The following is a 19,296-nucleotide window of genomic DNA, read 5'->3' on the forward strand; positions in this document are numbered from 1 at the left end:
ACACTTAGCAATGGCATGCAGGCTGGAAATCCCATCGCACACAGTTGCTGGGAATTAGTGTCTGTCATGTCTCACGGGTGTCATTCACACCCACCCGTGTTCTTGTCACTTGGGCATCTTCCTTGTTTATTTAACCAAATTAATTGTTGTGGCTTGACTTTTTTAACACCTTACCTCGTCCTTTGTGCTGATTCCTGCACATAAAATTTCGGGGCATGTCCTGCTGTATGGGGAAGCTGAGTAAAGGAGTGTTTGTTTTCCTGTTGTTGTTTCCTCAGAACTGAGTCAGTGTACCAAAACAGGTTCCTGTTAGAAACTGCACGACAATAACAGAGTAACCCCTTTCTCTTCCCTAATCCCAGAGTTTATCTATACAGATGGCAAGATTTCTGGACACAAGGGCAGTTTAGCAGAAAATGGAGGTTAAAATAAGATGTTATGAGCTGCCTAAGGGTCCATTGAGATTGTCTTCTCTTCCCCTCAGCCCAGTGCAGCACAGGGCTGCAATTTTCCAATGAAGAGTCTGGCAGATTGTTCATTACAGCATCTGCTCCTGGGACCATCCAACAGCACAACTAGCAGTGTTTCTGCTCCTAGGAAGGATCAGTAACTTCCACATTTCCTCACTCATGCCAGAAAGACCCCAAAAGCCGTGGACTGCAGAGCATTTGCCCCAGGACTTCAGCAGCTCTGCAGAAAGAAGTGAAGGACAGCTAGCCCTGCACCAAACCATGTCAGAGAGAGACCCAAAGCTTTTCAGTGCTACCAGAGGCATTTTTGCTGCTTCCTCCCAGCCCACGTGTGGCTGATGAAGCTGCAGGCCAGCTGCACTTGGCCCCACCTGATGTGGATGCTCCTGGTCCGCATGTTCTGCTCTCAGAGCTGTTCCCTGGACAAAGGTTCTTCCTCCAAAAGCAGAGTCCAACTTGCAATACAATTAAAGCCTTTACTGCCTATTTACCTAGTGTTATGTTTCCAAAACACAAAACACTCCTCAGCCACCCTTCCTGACCTTGCAGACCCGCATCTTTTGTTTGCACCTCTCACCCTTTGCTCAGACCTGGCATTGGTGACTCAGCACAGGAACGTTTGGCCTTGACAATCCTGCCCACAATAAAAACAGCAGTGAGACCTGCCCAACCCAAACCCCCTGCTCCCAGGCAGTCCCTTTTTCTGGTATAACTCCAAAACTGCTGGTGAGGCAGGTTTCACCCACTGTCTCAGGCAAATGTGACTTCCCTGAGGAATCTGGAGCCTGGCCTGTGTCAAAAATTGCCCCAGTTTTCAAGTCAAAAGGCTGAGAGCACATATAAATTGCTGGCCAGGCTCCAGGACGATAACCTTGTCAATGCACAACCAGCAAACGAATAAAAGGCGTGGGTGTGGATACAGGAAGGCAAATCCCTCCTGATCGTATGATAAAATGTTGACCAAAGGGTGGCTGCGCTTCGATTATCACCTGAGTAACAGATCAGGGGTTGGGGCAGATGGTTCACAAGGAGGTTTCTAAGAAACCTGAGCACCTTGGCTGTCTTCAAAGTCAGCTGGGGGAGGTTTCAGCTTCACCACTGGAGGGTCAATAAGTGCAGCCCTTTTTCTAAGCACTTGCTTCCGTTTTACTTTCCATGGCTGATAAAGCTCTTTAGTGCACTCCCAGAGAAATGTAGGGACTGGGAGGCTTTTGCTCCTATTCGCCCTCAAATTTGCAGAAATTTGAGACAGCATATTTAAAAAAAAATTGAAGAACACTATTAGCTCATATTGCAAGTCATGAACAGCCCTCCTGGACTGTGCATGGAAAGTGGAAGGTCCCTAAGCTCTTTAATGAGGTGTCAGCAAAAGACTTTGAAGAAGCACCTGGAAAAGCATTTTTCCCCTGGAAAATCTTTGCAATGCATGTTAGAAGATATGTGCAAGTGTACCTTTTCAGTTCTTGGGCAGGGAAATGGGAGGGATTTCCTGCAGGGAAGTCTGTTGTGAGGATAAGGAGACATCACATGCAGGACTACAGGTACCGACTTCTTTAAAAGCAACATTTGGTCAATAGTGTAACAGAGAAAACCTGCTTGGAAGAGTTGGTTAGGTGATGGGTTAACTCAAGGCTGGCTCCAGAAGTCAAAGAAGCAAGGAAAGATTCTAGGCTGAGCTGGTGCACAGGATCCTGAACTGATAACACTGCCCTGCCTGGCACCAGCTGCAGCTCCAGCAGCTCCAGGAGCTGGGAAACTCCTGCCATCCCAGCGCTGCAGGCACTTCTGAGTCCTGAAGGCAGGTTTTCATCCCTGAAACACCTTCAGCTCCCAGTGGAGCAGGCATGAGTCAGTGCCAAGTACTCTTGGAAATCTCAGCCTCATGTTTATGCCCTCTGCTTTAAAGCTGACAGCGAGCGAGAGCACTGTGCTCTGAGTAGAGTCGGGGGTTCCTCTTTCCTACGAGAACCTGAAATTTCTGCATGCATGAGGTTACCAAGTTCCTACAGCACACACTGGGAAAGGGGATGCAGCCATCCAAAAGGAAGGATCTTGCTGAATTGCATTGAGTATAGTTCCTCTCTTGCTATGAGAGCCATGGTAAGTCAGACACGGTCCTGGAAACACGAGGATCATGGGACTGGTAAACCTGGCAAAGTAACTACACTTGCCTGTAAAATTCCTGATAGAGCAGCATGGCCATTGCAGAGGTTATTCAAAACTAACTGAGTGGAGTAGCGGGGGAGAAGCTTCATGTACCACTTTGCTACATTTCATTTGATGTCAAATTGGTTGTTTAGTTTTCCCCTGCAAGAGACTCCACCTCCTTTCAAAGTGCCCTTAAAACCTGTTGAGATTTTATCCCAGTGCAACTCCTGCCTCGGGCTTCACAGTCACACGGGGAAAGAGCAGCTAACATCCTCAGTCCCACTGCAGGGGATTCAGATACCTGGTGCTTTAGAAAACTGCTGCCCTGACAAAGAATTTCTACTTGGAAAAAACACTTCTTGTTTTTTGGCTTCCATTTATGTTTTCTTGTCCCTAAAAGTAATCTCAAGGAAGACATCACTTGCTGCTGGCCCGGAAAACATCTTTCTATTTTTTCCCTTCCTTTTTTGGAGGAAAAAGCCACTTGAAGAACGGAGTTGTTCTTTAGTTTTTGCTCTTCAGGCGCAGGTTAAAATGCCAGGGAAGAAGGAGGAGGCCCTTGGCATCGCTCATCTCCTCCTGGAGCTGCGTTGCATCACTTGGAAAGCAGGACGGGAGGACACAAGACAGCTCATCCCGGTGTCTTTTTAACAGCACTTGGATAAATGCATGGAAATTCACACCACAGCACCTACAGTGAGGAAATGAGCAGACGCCAGACGATTTTCCTTCACACTCACAAGAAGTGAAAAGCCATGGGCGCGCTTCCCGTTTTTAACACGAGCAATCTTTCCCAGGCTGGCTCCCTCGAGGACGGCGGCAACTGGACGGCGGTGACCCAGTTCAGCCAGCCGGGATGGAGAATTGCTCTGTGGGCCATCACCTACTCCCTCATCGTTGTCACATCCATCGTTGGCAACGTCACCATCATCTGGATCATCCTGGCGCACCGGAGGATGAGGACCGCTACCAATTACTTCATCGTGAACTTGGCTCTTTCGGACCTGCTGATGTCTGCCTTCAACACCATCTTCAACTTCATCTATGCCAGCCACAACGTCTGGTACTTTGGGGAAGAGTTCTGCAGGTTTCAGAACTGGTTCCCCATCACCGCTGTGTTTGTGAGCATTTACTCCATGACAGCCGTGGCTGCGGAGAGGTAAGGGGCAGATGGAGGAGATGAGCTCTGAAAAGATCCCCCTGTAAAACAGAAAAAAAAAAAATTGCAATAGTTTGTGCAGCTGGCCCCCACTCTGCCAGGTGCCTTTTCAGCAGAGTGGGGTTTGATGCTAATTGTGGCATGATCTGTTTTTTATCCCTGATCGGAGCCACACCCAAATCTCTAATGAGTAATCTGTAATTTCGTTGTTCCCACATTATTGATCAGAAATTGTTTCCCAATCATCCTAAAAACTCTTTTGCAGCTTTATTGGATTTTTTAAAACCATGAGACGGATATATCTGGAAAAAGGAAGGTATGTTGCAGGCTGCTGAATCTATCAGCAGCCCTAATCCTGCTGTGAGTCCAGCAAACCACCAGAAATAATGGGAATTAAATTAGAAATGGCAGAGTCTGCTGCCCTGGTTCACTAGAATGACTTCTTCCAAGAGGGAGGGAAGTAATTACAGTGATTCTGTTTGACTTCTGGGGCAATGTAGTATTTTCATAAAATTCACTTCCAACTGCCAAGTCACTTTTACTTAAGCTTTAATTTCTGGAGTCTGCCTGTGTTTACAGCTCATTGTTAAATAGCATGAAGCTGTTTTCCTTCTTACTAGAAAGTAGCCAAAAGCCTGTGGGAATTTCCTCTCTTAAGGGCGATGCTGTGTGCAAGAAGCAGAGGAGGTTATTTCTCTTTAGGCTGCCTACCCTCCTTCCTATTTTATACATGTTGTCTGCCAAAGAATATTTTTGAAAAGCCCTTTCAGCCTGTTGTCATGTCTTCATACTCCTGTTCCTTGGGGATTTTTGGTGAAAGCACCTATATAATAGCCAAAATCTCTTTAGTCACATGGCACAGATGAGAAAGAAAACTTGGCAAACCATATTTAGCTATTCTTTGCTTAGCCTTAAAATAGATCCTGACACGGTCTCCTGGAAACTCAATGCTTCCATTTATTGTTGGAGGAACTTGTGTCCACTCCAGCTCCAATGTTTAACTTCGATAGAAACAACATCTTCTGAAGTGGTTTATTTTAAGGAGGGAGGCTGAACAGCTCTAAGTAATTTTTGTCTGCCGTGGAGAAGTTCCTGGTGGTATTGCTCACCCTTGGGTTTAGGATCACTCGGGTTCCCCATTACCAGAGCAGCTGTTCCACTGCAGAAATGCAGTCTGATCAATCAGCTCAGGTTTCACTCTCTGGTGAGCAAAGGCTCCTGTGACCTGTTAGGGAAGTGCACAGGAGGGTCCAAAATTCAGCTTGCTTTGTCTACTTGTGTGAGGACTAGAGGAAGGGCCCCAAGATTGTCCCAGCATCCTGGGATGTCACAGGGGCACAGAGACAGGGCACAAGGAGCATGAGGGGCAAAGGCTGTGCTGCTACACAGCAAGAGGGGCCAGGAGATCTCAGCAGCTGTGGTAAATCTCCCAATTTGCAGAAGCTCACCTAAAACTACAGCTTGGCCCGGGGGTGCACCCCTGGCAGAGTGGGAAAGCCTCCACCCTGCCCTGTAACACCCTCTGATGTCTGCAATATGGGCTGCAGTGACTGCACAGTGGCTTGCATCGTTTATTCCCATTTATTCCCTGGACTTGCCATTCACTGAGGGCCACAGATCATGGTTTCAGGCACTTCTGTGGGCAAATACTCTGGAGAATATCCACCAGTGGATTCCTCCCTGACCCGACTCGAGCACTGTGTAACACTGCCTGTGGCAAGCTGCAGAAAAGCGAGGTGACATGAAAATTTTATAGCTAAATAAGGCCCTGCTGCTGTGCAGCCCTGGATTGCTCACTGTGCTGCCTGTCCTGCAGCAGCAGCTGGGCAGAGCTAATACCAACAGCCTGGCCCAGAGACAGCACAATTTGTCAGATTTTTGCAATGAAAACTAGGAGGCAATGGGCATTTCCCACTCTATTTTGCCTTTGTAACAACCATGACAAAGAATAAGGGAGGCATGACAAGAAATGCATAATTGATTACGTACTCGTTACAACACCCTGCGTTTCCACACAGGGAACTTAAAACCAGAGAGTGCCCCGGGCTCGTGAGTAATCCAAGAGTCAGATGTGAGGGCTGTGAGCAGGTGTGGGATGGAAGGGTCAGCCCTTCCCTCCACTGCCAGCACAAGTAGTCACAGACAGCCAGACAGCACCAGCTTTCCACAACTGAAAATCAGTGGGGAAAAATCAGAGTAAAGGACACTCAAGACCCCAGCCTGCTCTTATGCTAATATGAAGCATCAGGGATTGACGTAATTAGGAGGAAAAACTTGGCTGGGCTTTTTTTTTGTAAGGCACTTGCAAAAGTAACTTAAAATTTTTAAAAAGTGAGAATGCTTTTTACAAGGGCCTGGAGTCACAGGGAGGAATGGCTTCACACTGATGGAGTGCAGGGTTAGATGGGATATTGGGAAGGAATTCTTGCTCTGTGAAGCTGGGGAGGCCCTGGCACGGGAGGCCCTGGCACAAGATGCCCAGAAGAGCTGTGGCTGCCCCATCCCTGGAAGTGTTCAAGGCCAGGTTGGATGGTGCTTGGAGCAACCTGGGATAGTGGAAAGTGTCCCTGCCCATGGCTGGGGATTAAAACTAGGTAATCTTTAGGGTGCCTTCCAACCCAAACCATCCTGGGATTCTATGAAAAATTCCATAAGGAGAATGCCTGCAAAGCCTGTGTGCAGAAGACATAAAGGACTGCTTCCTCCTCACACCAGAAGCATCCATCCACGTGGGTTTATTACACCCTGCCCTAAAACTTGCAATCATTCTCTTCAGAAAGGATTTAGTTCCCTATTATTTACAGCCTGGAACCTGTCAAAATGTCCATTTTAATAAAGCCCACTGCGCTGTCCTGGTGAGTTTTTACTCTTGCTGCCTTTGTTGTATAGATTTCACCAATTTCACTGTAAAAGCACTAGCTGTTTCTTGCAGGTACGTGGCCATAATCCACCCCTTCAAGCCCAGGCTCTCTGCTGCAAGCACCAGAGTCATCATTGGGATCATCTGGCTGGTGGCATTCGGGCTGGCCTTCCCGCAGTGCTTCTATGCCGAGATCACCATGGACAACGGAGCCATGAAGTGCATCGTGGTCTGGCCTGATGATGCTGGATCCAAGCACCAGCTGGCGTAAGACACCCCACAAAACTCCCCATTCAGGCAAAACTTAGCCAGGAAATTCAAGAGAAACCAGTGCAAAAAGTCTCTAAATCAATAAATCCTGGTTTCCAAAATTCTGGATTTTCTCCCTCCATCAGGCAGGAGAAAACTGGGTATCTTTAATGCTGAGGAGCCACATAATTAGTTTAAAATTACACTTCTCTTTGTGGGGATAAAAGGAAAATAAAACCCTAGAGCAGCTTGTTTTAAACATCCTAAAGTTTTATAGGCACATTTATCTGGGCACACATCTGCACTCCTGAAAGTCCCTAAGCCTTTTCCTCCTGCTTGAAAGCAAGATTGTTCAAGCAGATGAAACAGGCATGTAGGGGATCTGCTGTGATTACTCATTGTTCACAGCACGTGGTGCACATTTAAGAAATCTATCAAGCACAGCATATTTGTACACAGTAGCAACAGAAGAACTGAGGAAAAGGAGCAAATTGATTAACAAAGTGCAAACAATTTTTCAAACCGAACCCACCTGAGGGCTTTTGCATGTGGGACATTTTCCCTGCTCAGTCTCCATCTCTGGCAGACAGCTGGATGCCTCCTCAACTCGGCTATCACCAAACTAACTGATTTTCACACTAATATTTGCCAAGTTCCACGGCCTTTGTGTAATTTTGGCCAAACTGCAGCATATTCAGAGAGGGGCTGCCAGTTGTTCCCTGAACAGCTTCAGATCCCCAGGTTTTGGTCTCTCTCTTAGAAAGGAAGTTGGAAACTTTGCTCCCCAGAAATCATGCTGAGTGATGGATTTGTTGGGACAGATACCTGCAACACAGACCATGGAGAAAAAGCCATGTGCAGCCATTCATATACTAGTCCAAATGAAAACTACAAGGAAAAGAAATACTAAGAAACCCAAAGAAAAACAAACAAAAAATTGAGAACTGGGTTCCTGTGTTGACTGTGTGGCCTCTGAATCCTTTGCAGTTAAGTAAACCCATCTTTCAGATTTCTAGACTTCAGAACAAAAGAAAAACCTTTTCTGCAGGAAAGATGTGTATAATTATCACAGAAAGAAGTAAAAAAAAAAATTAAATTAAAACCCCAAACAATGCACTACTGACTGCCAGCACCTGAAAAATAGTGGATATAAAGGATATAGAAATTTAACCAGATTAAAGAACCTCAACCATAGAGGAATTTTCTTCTTTCTTTGTCACTTAACTGTGATAAAAAAAATCCTCTATGGTGACAGGTTAACTTTGCAGCAAAGTAGTAAAGCTACAAGACTAAAAATTTCTTTTTACATGTGCCCTTCTTCCTCCCAGGATGGGAACCCTAAAAGGGCTTTGCTGTACTCCATATACAGTATTAGATCTTCAAAAGAGGAACTGCTCTGAGCTCAATAGGAAAAAGGGGAGGACAGGCAGGGACAAACTCGCCACATTTCACAAATATAATATTTCTCTTCATGTAGCCCCCAGTCAGGTATTTGCAGCCACCCCAAGGAACAAACACCACTGTGGGCCCATTTCAACAACCCCAGAGCCTTGTCAGGCTGAGAAATACCATTTGCACCCACCAACCTTTTGGGGTCACTGCCAGCTGCGTGTGCCAGAGCCCTCCTGCCTAATCCTGCTTTTCACACTGTTTATGTTAATTTGGCAGCTGCTGTTATGGAGTGAGCAGGTTGTTCCCTTCCCATAAATGGTGGTTGCTTAAATAATCAGCCCCCAGCATGAGGCAACCAGCAGAAGTTTGTGGGGTCATACAGAAAACTGGAAAGGACTGAGATTAAAACATAGTTAAGAGGATGCCAGTGCTTCCAGCTGGAGCAGTAACTGGGCCTGTTGGTGGTACATTAACTGTGTGTGCTCACACAAATAAAAACAGCCAGCTACACAAATACAGGCCACATCCCTTCCTCACTATCTGCATCTTTGTGAACCTGTTAGCAGCCAGATGCCTGATCTGGCTTTCTTGCACCGTTTCCACTATTGCACTCATCAAGTTACTGTACAGTTTTTGGACTACTCCTTTCCCATACCTGTGATTTAAGGGTTTGCACTTTTACCCCCATCTCTCTCTCTCTCCCCTTCTCCTGGCTGCAGTGGGATAGCAAAGCTCAGTGCAGGTGGCCCTGGACTGCAACCCTCTGCTAAAGGATAAATGATGTCAACTCTGTCTTAAAAGAGCAGGGAACCCAGCCCAAGAACCCCTCATCACACCACAAGAGAGATGAGAAGTTCTGCTGTTTACAGAAGTCCCTGTAACAGTTATCACAGGCAAAATTTCTTCTTTGTGGTTTTCCTGATAGGAGCCAGCATACATATCCAAAAGACAATTTCTGAAAGAGCTCTCCAAGAGCCATACTGACTGTGAAAAACTGCTTGTTCTTCTCTTTCAGGTATCACATTGCCGTGATTGTGTTGATTTATTTACTGCCTTTAATGGTGATGTTTGTTGCATACAGCATTATAGGAATTACTCTGTGGAGCAGCGCAGCTCCAGGCAACTACCTGAACAGAGTCCGCTATGAGCACCAAGTTAAAGCCAAAAAAAAGGTCAGAAGTGAAACTTAAGTACAATTACAGTAATTTCACGATTATAAGCCGCACCATTTTGACTAAAATTTTGGTCCGAACCCAAAGTGCGGCTTATAATCAGGTGCGGCTTATATATGGACAAAGAACGAAAAGTTGCTGTTTTAGTTTGGAGGACAGGTGTCTGCTGAGAAAGGCAGGAACTTCTCTTTGAAATGGAGAATGTAAACCCCCTCTCTCCAAATTATTATAATTTGGAAATCAAGGGCCTCTCAGGCAAAGATATGGGAATTAGGAATAACAGTTCTTTTCTAGGGAAATCAAAATAGAAATACAGTACTACAAAGAAACAAACTCCAAACCCTGACAAAGTCAGAGTACAACCTGACACCCCGTCAGGCAGGGTGTTGGTAGCAGTCCCATTAAATGATGGCTGCATCCTCCTGCAGTGACAGATGTGATTCAGTTGAAGCAGTGCTCCTGCAGCAGGTGCAGTTTCCCTCCAGAGGTCCAGTGGTGATGTGGAGAAATCCGGTTTTCCTCTGGAGTCCAGTGAAGAAAGGGGCTACCTTAGTGTCCCAAAACCTCTGTTTTTATCTTGGTAAGAAATGTTGGGCTCTTCCCCCTGGCTGGAGCAACTTCCAATGGGATGCAGTAATTTTATCAGTCACACAGTGGGACTCAATGGGCCATTAGCAGACAATGACTCACTGGAGGAAGGATGGCTTGTGAAAAGATAAAGAACAATGCCCTGCCTGGTTTCAATGGATGGTCCATTAGCAGATTATCTGCCATTGAGATAAGGATCACTGTCCCCACCCTCAACAGATGGTGATAGAACAGATACCTTTTATCACACTCTGTATTGTAACATGCGGCTTATAATGGATAAAAAACCAAAAAGTTGCTGAAACCCAGAAGTGCGGCTTATACTCAGTGCAGCTTATAATCGTGAAATTACTGTACTCCCAGCACACCAGCCCTGCTGGCTCCAGCTTCAAAATGGAGCTTGTGTTTGATACAAAATCTTGTGGGATTGGGCTTGAAAGGCTAACAAAATTTTTGGGGTCTGGGATCAAGGGCATCAGTCTGCAAGTTTGAAAAAAATGGTGATTGCGTGCACCAGCCAGCCTTCAAGGAAGATATGCTCACAGCAGCAGGCTGGCTGCCAGCAGCCTTTAGAGAGTAAAGCCTGGTATCCAGAGAATACACACATCTCAGGATAAAACTGGACAGAGTGGAGCAGTCTCAGCAGTCTCATTTCCCTGCACATCTCTCTGGTGTAGCTACAAGCAGCTCCTCTGCACTCAGAAGCATTTGCTTTAACCCCTGCCCTATTCCCATCACCAGGGCACTCCCTCCCTCCCTGTCCCAGTTCCCATCACCAGGGCACTCCCTCCCTGTTCCCAAGTTTCATCACCAGGACTGGTTTCCTTGCCGTGGCAGTCCAGGTCTACATTCCATACACTGCACTTGGGGAGGGCAAACCAGCCCCAAAGTGAAACCAGCACCTCCCCAGCCAGCCCAACCCCCAGAGCCCAGGAATAACCCCTTGGTTTTGTTCTCCTAGTTTGTGAAGACCATGGTGGTGGTGGTGATCATTTTTGCTGTCTGCTGGCTGCCCTATCACATATACTTCATCCTGGGGAGCTTCAAGGAAGACATCTACCAGCAGAAGTACATTCAGCAGGTGTACCTCGCTGTCTTCCTCCTTGCCATGAGCTCAACCATGTACAACCCCATCATATACTGCTGCCTGAACCAGAGGTGAGTAGTGTGCACAGAGAAAACTAAAATCTCAGCCTGAAAAAATGTGAATCTCTGGAGGTGAGATTTTAACTCTGCCCTTAGTATTTTCTGTCTCTGCATAAATCACAGGCAGCAGGCACAGGATTAGCACAGCCACATTTGCACCCATTTCCACCACCCTATTTCCAAGGGAGGAATTTGTACAGTAATTTCACGACCATAAGGCGCACCGGACTATAAGGCGCACCCCCAGGAGTCGGCAAAATTCGCAACTTTGTAGATCAGATAAGGCGCACCGGACTATAGGGCGCACTTTTTTTTTTGCAGCGAGGCTCCGCCCCCAGCTCCCCCGCGTGTTTGCTGGCCGAGGCCCCACCTCCATCCGGCTGCCGCGGCACCGTGGCCCCGCCTCCACCCGGCAGCCCCGACCCCGCCTCCAGCCAGGAGCCCCGGTCCCGCGAACAACCAGCGTCCCTGGCCCCACGGGCACCCAGAAGCCCCGGCCTTGCCTCCACCCAGCAGCCCATGTCCCGCGGCCCCGCGGGCACCTGGAAGCCCCGGTCCCATGGCCCCCCAGCAGCCTAGGTCCCGTGGCCTCGCAGGCATCTGGAAGCCCCGGTCCCGCGGGCACCCAGCAGCCCCGGTCCTCCAGACACCTGGAAGCCCCGGTCCCGCAGCCCCGCGGGCACCTAGCAGCCCTGGTCCCGCAGGCACCCAGCAGCCCCGGTCCTCCAGGCACCCGGAAGCCCCGGTCCCGCGGGCACCCAGCAGCCCCGGTCGGGCAGGCACCCAGCAGCCCCAGTCCTGTAGGCATCCAGCAGCCCCGGTCCCGTGGCCCCGCAGGCACCCGGAAGCCCCGGTCCCGAAGGCACCCAGCAGCACCAGCCTCGCCTCCACCCAGCGGCCCCGGTCCCGCGGCCCCGCCTCCAGTCAACAGCCCCGGCCCCGCAGGCAGCCGGCGGTCCGGGCCCCATGGGCACCTGGCAGTCCCGGCCCTTCGGCCCCGCCTCCTCCCAGCAGCTGCAGCCCCGTGTCCCCGCCTCCACCCAGCAGCCGCGGCCCTGCCGGCTCGCCCCGCGGCTCGCAGCTCTCACTTCCGGGTTTGCAAATTTCCGAACTTAGTCCATCAGATAAGGTGCACCGGACTATAAGGCGCACTTCCGGGTTCGGGGGAAAATTTTAGTCAAAAGGGTGCGCCTTATAGTCGTGAAATTACTGTAATCCCTACATTGCATCTGCTGGGCTGGCTCAGCCACCTGCTCTTCCCAGCCAGCACAGTCCTGGGCTCACCCCCATGGGTGGGAAGCAGGAGCAGCCCATGGGTGGCCTGTGAAGGTCCCATCAGGATGTATCACCAGGAGGGAGCAGCTGGGGGAGCACAACCCCAGCGTGCCAAGAGATGTCCCTCTTGCTCTGTGCTGGGAGGGCTGCACCATGCAGGGAGCTGCTCTGCCTGCCCACGGATCTCCGTGCCAGATCCTGCATCCATAACCCCCAACCCTCTTCAGCATCGCTGCATGAAGCGAGCTTCAAAGGTAATAAATTGTTACCAGCACTTTTCCTGCACCAGCCAAATGTTTAGCTCCAGAGTGATGCTGCAAGGCTCGCTCCTTTGAGCATTTCAAACAGCATCATTCCTGCCTGCGAGCTGGCAAAAGAAGTTTTGCAGCCCATTCCCCTAAACTGCATTTAACATGGAACACACAAACATGTCCTCCTCCTCCTCCTCCTCTCTCAGCAAGCAGACAGCTTCCTCATTTAATTATCCATAGTTGTTTTAAAAAGCTCCTGGTGGGTAAACACGTGTATTTTCCTCACATGTTCTGTGTCTCACAAATGCAGTTACCAGCATGGTCAGCACCATCAAACACCCTGCCATTTCACTGACCTTATATGTTTACTTAAAATACAAGGAAATCTGATCATAAACTCCTAATGCTCCTCCCTCCATGGTTTTATGTGTTTTGCTTTTCACCTCATTCCTTTGATTTCAGTAGAAATATTTATTTCCATAGTCATTCACAGGTAGGACCAAGTCATGAGTCTGTTCATTCTCTGTGCAATTAGAAAGATCATTTGACCATTTAATTGCTTTTCTCACTTTCACAGGTTTCGTTCTGGCTTCAAGCTAGCCTTCCGGTGGTGTCCGTGCATAAAAGCAACAGAGAAAGACAAACTTAAACTTATGTCCCCATCTCTCTACCAAACAACCTACAGGAAATCAAGAACAAGTTTCAACACAGAAACTCAGCTGAATGAGAAAGAGAAGACATAATTTACCCTCACCCAATTAACACTTTCATTTCCTGCTCCTGGCTCTATCCCCATACACCAGCCAAGGCAGCAGATCTGTAGAAGCCTGAGGCAGGTGTTTTTCTCTGCAGAAACTTTCCTACAGGACTTGTCTGGATGCCATCAGTATTGAAGGCAGTGTGTTGATAACACTTAAATCCATGTAGGTCCAAATATTACCCAGGATACAAGTTTAGCCCTCCCTTACATCAACAACTGCAACACAAAACAGACATCAGGCCCAGGAGGTGAAAAAATCAGCGGAGCGGTTCTGAGGCAGTGCCAATCAGTAGAATATAAATTATTCTCTTCTGCATTGGGCTCTCCTGACTTCTGTTCCACCAAGACATTAAATTCAGGAAAGGGGTGATGGAGCAGAAAGGCTGGGGCTCATGTGGCCCAGCCCCAGGGCTGTGTGGGCAGCTAAGTGTCACAGCTCAGCAGCCCCAAGGCAGGTAACACTGTGGACCAAAGCCTGTTTACAACAAAGGCAAATAAATACTAACACATCCACACTGAGAAATCCAGCCTGCCCTCAACATTTTCTGAATTCTGGGATTTTCATGCCTGCAACTTCACCAGCAGAAGCAGTTCCTTAAGATGTTGTCATTGCATGGATTTCTATAACCTTGTCCCAAAATATAATGTTGTTTTCCTATTAAACCATGCTCAAGTAATTTCTCCTTCACGTTTGTTGTGGTGCCTAATTTGGAGAGAGAGGCTCTCAGAAGAGTCAGTAGCCAGGGATGCCCACTGGCTTGGTCAGGGCTTATGGAGCCAATCAAAATCCACCTTCTTCACATCCTTTTAGTTCTAACAGCAGTGGCTCATCACTGTCTTTGCCCAGACAGTCCCTTCACCTTCCCTTTCCAGACTTACCCCACATTTATCCTCACTGCTCATCCCAGATATGAAAATAAAGGCTGTAATATGCCATCTTCCCAGCCTGAGGCATTATGTGCAGGTACACAAAACAGGAGAAGCTGAAATACAAATATTATGTTAAAGTAATACACCATTTAATAATGGTGTGGTAAGTTAGCACCTCACAATCACCTTCGCCTCTCATGACAGTTTGTAAATAATATCACAGACCATCAATTATCAATTAAAAAGTTCCTGTAATGTTGACAAGATCCAGTTATTTGAAATATTCTCCTTTGCTCTGTGAAAGCCAAACTACAAAGTGCTGCCAGGCTTAAATTCTGCAGTAAATCCAGAGAAAACATTTACAGCTTGAACTGAAAGAGGACTCAGGGATATGATTTCCCCAAGCCTGGGGAAATACAGGAACGAAATATGTGCTCCTTCTCCACTTCTCCTCCACTTCCCTGGCTCTGTGGAGAGCAATTGTCATGCAACAAACTTGTCCCGTTACTGGGACAAGAGAGCTCAGGCTCCTGTGAAAAAGTTCAAGATTTGAAACAATTCCAGCAGATAGTTTCTATTCCAGATGTTACCTGGCCAGCCCTCTCTTCCCACAGCTGCACTCTGGTGTGTGTGCTGGGCAGAGGGAGAGTAGCGAGAAGCATTTACAGCCAGCCACCAGCAAGTCATTCTGCCACAGGGATTGGAAACCATTTGGGAGGGATGCTCTGCCAGGCACACATTGCTGGGACCAGGCTAGACCTGGCAGAGACTGCTGCTCTGAGGAGCTGATGGACACCCACTCACAGAGTTCAGTATTAGATATATGTGAGCTGTACTCCCTCCCCCTGCCCACCTGGTGTGAGTCTAAGCTCTTTAAACCCTGCAGCTTTCTAATGCAGAGATTTTTACACCAAACAGGCCTGTCTTGAGCATCCCACCTTCCCCCTCCCTCTTCCACCACACCTGAACAGCCAACCAGAGCCTATTCCTGATGCCCCAGTGTCACACACGTGCTGCCAGTTCATCCCTCGTGCAGTCCCTGACCGGCACCGATGTTTTCAGACAGCTCAAGGCACCTCTTTCTCTTGCTGGGAGCAGAAAGCAGAGGATGATTCCTTCATGTTGCAAAAGGAATTCTCCATGCCCTGGTGGACTCACAGTGCACAGATCTTGAGGTTTCATCCCAAAGAAACAGCAAGAGTTAAGGAAGCAGAGATGACCTGAGCCCTTGTTATACAGGAGGCAGCCCAAGGCAGGCTACATTATTGCTGTGATACATGAGGCAACAGGAACACTGTGCTCCATGGTAAGTACATGCAATTCTTCATATAAATATAGACAGGATTAAATAGCACACAGCAGTAAAGACATCCAGGTCAGCAATAAATCCCTCCCCTGCGTGTTTGCTTGTGCTCCAAGTAGCAAAGCGGTCCCTGCAGTTGATAAAGAAAAACAGTTGAAGAATCTCATTTTTATGGCAAAGGAATGAACAAAAAGCACAGAACGGGGTTCAGAAGTTCAGAAACACTTTATTTTGCCTTCTGCTATTTTCTTAAGAAAACAAAACAAAACAAGGTCTGCTTGTTTTAAAACCCATTCAAAAGGCTTCTGAGAGAACCCCAGAGGAGTAAGGAGCAGATGACATTACAACAGTGGTATGCAAATGGTCTTTTCCCCAGGAAATATAAGATTTTTGTGTTCATATTGCAGTAATTACAGTTTAACAGTTAAGAGGACTGTGATTTTATTCACCAAGCCTAAAAGCTTTAAGAAAGACATCTCAGTCATTGCTTGGGTAACACTGGAGACATTTCATCAGACAGTTATAGCTTGTGATTCACTTGGAACAGTTTCCTAGGGGTAAGAAGTAGTCTGGAAATGAAAATCCCACCATGTCTCCCTTTGGAAAAGAACTGCCGTGTCTTATCAAGTACACCAACTATGGTCCACGGTAGGAAAAGTTAGAAACACAAACTCACTCCCTATTTGTTATGAGCTGGATCCAAGAAACAAAACGACCTATGCCAGCATCTCCAAAATTCACAGTCACCCTGAGACCAAGTTTAACTTGCACTTCTCGTTCACCCTCTATCCTGCACTGAGCCTGGCCCTCAGCTGCCAAAGAGCTCCCAAAGCCAGGTCCCCAGGCACGGCTCACACCATCCCTACAGCATCGCCAACGGCAGGCACAAGATTTGCAAACCTTCAAGCAATTCAAAATGCAACGTGTCCCCTGTGCCCAAAAAAAGTTTCTCACCTTCTTCTGTCTCCTGTTTGGGGTCATAGCTGCACATCAAGGCTGTCAGAGACCATTCAAGCTGTAACATGAAACGGGTAATTGGAGAAGCACAGCTTTAGTGTACGCAAAAGGGGCTTTCATCAACGACAGCTCCAACACGGCCGTGCCAAGCAGCGGTGTAGGAGCACCTGACACCGGGATTCTGCCGACGTTAACCCTACACACACGGGGAGCTCATGGACACGCCGTATCCATCACAAGCCTGATGTAACCACACTGCCCCAGGTGCAGCCTCCAAAGTTTCCCTGCACAAGACAGGGCGTGAGGTGCACCCGGACAAGCCACACAGCCCCTGAGATTTGGGCCCTGTCAGCGCTGTGCCTCTGCTGAACTACGTTAGGAAACACGAGGCATGGGGACCTGTGTGAATCTGACCCCGAATGCCCGGGAATAAAAACACACACACAAAACACAGGCACCACTGGGATTAGGTTGCAGCTCTCCCTACACAATAGCTCTTCCCAAAGCACTAAGCCACCAGCCAACAGCACCTCTTCCAGAAAGAACCACTAAACACCAGTTAACGCACATCAAAAAAGTTTAATATTTTCACAAGTATCACGTAACACTAGTACCGGAGCTACTAGTGTGCAAAGTAAAAAGACCCTCTACCTTTGCAAAACCAGTTAGGCATGCAATTTTTCAGGTAGACACACACTTAAAGCTGCAATGACTGTTTGTGACTCACAGGTTACTTTACAACATTCACTCACAGTGCACCATAATGCATATTGAAATGTTATCGATAGGTAGGGCAATCCAAATCTTAGGGAGTGGAACGAGAACAGAGAAGAGTAGCCTGCAAATTTCCATCTACTTTCTGCAGGAAAAGGCAGCAGGGAAAACCATGCGAACATCTCAAATTCATTTTTGGTAGAAGAGTGGGAATTAAGGACTACTGTGTGGTCTCCCTCTTTGCAGAAAGCGGTGTGACTTACAAATGTTACTCGCCGTGTGCCTTCCTAACTGCTTCTCAAGTTAAGTGATGCAACTGGTATGCAAATATAATAATGGCATCGACTGGACAGAGGACAGGGTACACCACATGTAAATGATCTGCTGTTGCTTTCGTCCTTGGAAAAAGCTGCACCCAATTTTGGCTTTGCGGGACATTTACGCGCCCAGGTCCTCAAAGGCAAGACCAAAATGCAACCCTTCCTTTCTGCGCACTGACTCTGGCTGAGTGTTTGTGTTCTGAGTGACTGCTGAACAGTATTAAAGATTAAAGCTCTGTGTGGAAGCAAATACCCATTTTTAAGGTGAGAGACAGAAGGAGGCGCATCTGGGGGATGCAGCTGAGCTGCGGGTTTGGTGGAAGGGCAGCTACAGCGCCCTGACCCAGGCTAACAAGAGATAGGAACTATTTTCTCTAGGAACCCTTAGACAGAAGAATACAGCACAGCCACGTAGGGACTGTAGATCTACCGGTTTCACAGCTCTGGAGATTTGGATTACCCCAGTCACCAACCTCTCGGCTTCACTCTTTAAGGGATTTCTCGCCAAAACGTGACGGATTTCGCCCAGTAATACAACACTACTCACAGAAGCAATGGGGAATACCAGTGGAACCAGAACTGTGGGACAAGGGTGTTTACTTTCACCATGACAAGAAGAGGCATCGAGGAAGCGAGTAAGTGGCGGCGTCAAGTCCCGCTATAGAGAGTTACGTGCACAGTGCTGACACACCAAAATGTTTTCACGACCGCTTTAGACGAAACAACAGCAGGTAGATAATGCAGGAGGGAACTGTTGCTTCCCCTTCACTTAAAAAGCATCAACACCCAGGTCTGGTGGTCAGCGTGCTGGCAGTGCGCTTAACAGGGATGCTGCAAAGAACATGTTTGGTACGATGCAACGGGAGCTCTCAACGCACATCACTTGGGGGCAATTTCATCTCAGACAACAACTGAATTTTGACAACTGCAGAAATTATAGACTGGTTGTTTTCCATGACCTACAGATGGGGAAGGTACCAACAAGGTGAGTAAGAAACATGCAGATCGGGGTCCAGAAACAGGAGATATTATTAACAGCACACATTCTATCTTGTATCCTATTTTTTTTATGTCATTAGTTGTAAATTTTTTTTCCCCCAATAAAGCAGTGAGTTCTGGGTTTTTACCAGTTCTGACTAGGCAGTCGCTGCTTTATGAGAAACACAAGACAGAATTGAGGCCAGGATTGTGGAGTTCAGTTCTGCTCAGCCTCACGAAGCCTGCATCCCACCGCTGTGATGAGCGCTGCCCCTTTCCCGCTGCCGTCCTCCGACAGCAGGAAGGTCACGTCGCAGTTGGGCGCCAGGTCTTTGACTGTTTGGTGCATGATCCTTGAAAAGCTACAAAAGGAAACAAGGGCAGTGGGTGAGGAAGGACCTGCTGCAGCTGTGGAGTGGAGCACTGCCACGGGCATCTGCACTGTGTCCCCTTTCACTGGGGTAAGAAGTAAAATGCTGGAAACCAGGGTGGATTTGAAGCCTGGGAGCAGTAGGAGTTAAAAGAAAAAAGCACTTGCATCCCAGCCCTGCCTGTCTGTGTGAGGTTAACTGGGACCACTGACTCACAGCAAAGGGAGAAAACAGACCACACGACTCCTCCCCTTCCCACCCATCTCCCTCCATGCACACTAGGGATGGGCACTCGTTCTCTTCTCCTCTTGCC

General features: G+C 47.9%; 2 protein-coding genes across 2 annotated transcripts in view; one reads left to right on the forward strand and one right to left on the reverse strand.

Moving 5' to 3' along the window:
- The first annotated feature begins 2,650 nt into the window (after positions 1-2,650).
- TACR2 (tachykinin receptor 2) lies at positions 2,651-14,092 on the forward strand. The gene is made up of 5 exons (XM_033066625.1): positions 2,651-3,777; positions 6,710-6,904; positions 9,294-9,450; positions 11,000-11,196; positions 13,288-14,092. Exons 1-5 carry the CDS (start codon positions 3,374-3,376, stop codon positions 13,451-13,453), a joined length of 1,119 nt encoding a protein of 372 aa, XP_032922516.1. The 5' UTR covers positions 2,651-3,373; the 3' UTR covers positions 13,454-14,092.
- Positions 14,093-15,849: 1,757 nt separating this feature from the next.
- Positions 15,850-19,296, reverse strand: part of LOC116999280 (hexokinase-1) — a 35,456-nt gene continuing 32,009 nt past the window's right edge. Inside the window, exon 18 of the mRNA XM_033065781.1 lies at positions 15,850-18,974. Within this exon, the coding sequence (XP_032921672.1) occupies positions 18,830-18,974 (145 nt within the window). The 3' untranslated portion in view covers positions 15,850-18,829. The remainder of the gene's footprint in view (positions 18,975-19,296) is intronic.

The sequence above is a fragment of the Catharus ustulatus genome, chromosome 8 (genome assembly GCF_009819885.2).
Source record: "Catharus ustulatus isolate bCatUst1 chromosome 8, bCatUst1.pri.v2, whole genome shotgun sequence".
Lineage (NCBI taxonomy): Eukaryota > Metazoa > Chordata > Aves > Passeriformes > Turdidae > Catharus > Catharus ustulatus.

What these genes read in the sequence shown, in the direction of transcription:
- TACR2 (XM_033066625.1), top strand. Translation starts at nt 3,374, where the DNA reads ATGGGCGCGCTTCCCGTTTTTAACACGAGCAATCTTTCCCAGGCTGGC. An exon ending in ACAGCCGTGGCTGCGGAGAG is followed by an intron (nt 3,778 to 6,709) that starts GTAAGGGGCAGA and finishes TGTTTCTTGCAG; the next exon opens with GTACGTGGCCATAATCCACC. An exon ending in TACTGCTGCCTGAACCAGAG is followed by an intron (nt 11,197 to 13,287) that starts GTGAGTAGTGTG and finishes TCACTTTCACAG; the next exon opens with GTTTCGTTCTGGCTTCAAGC.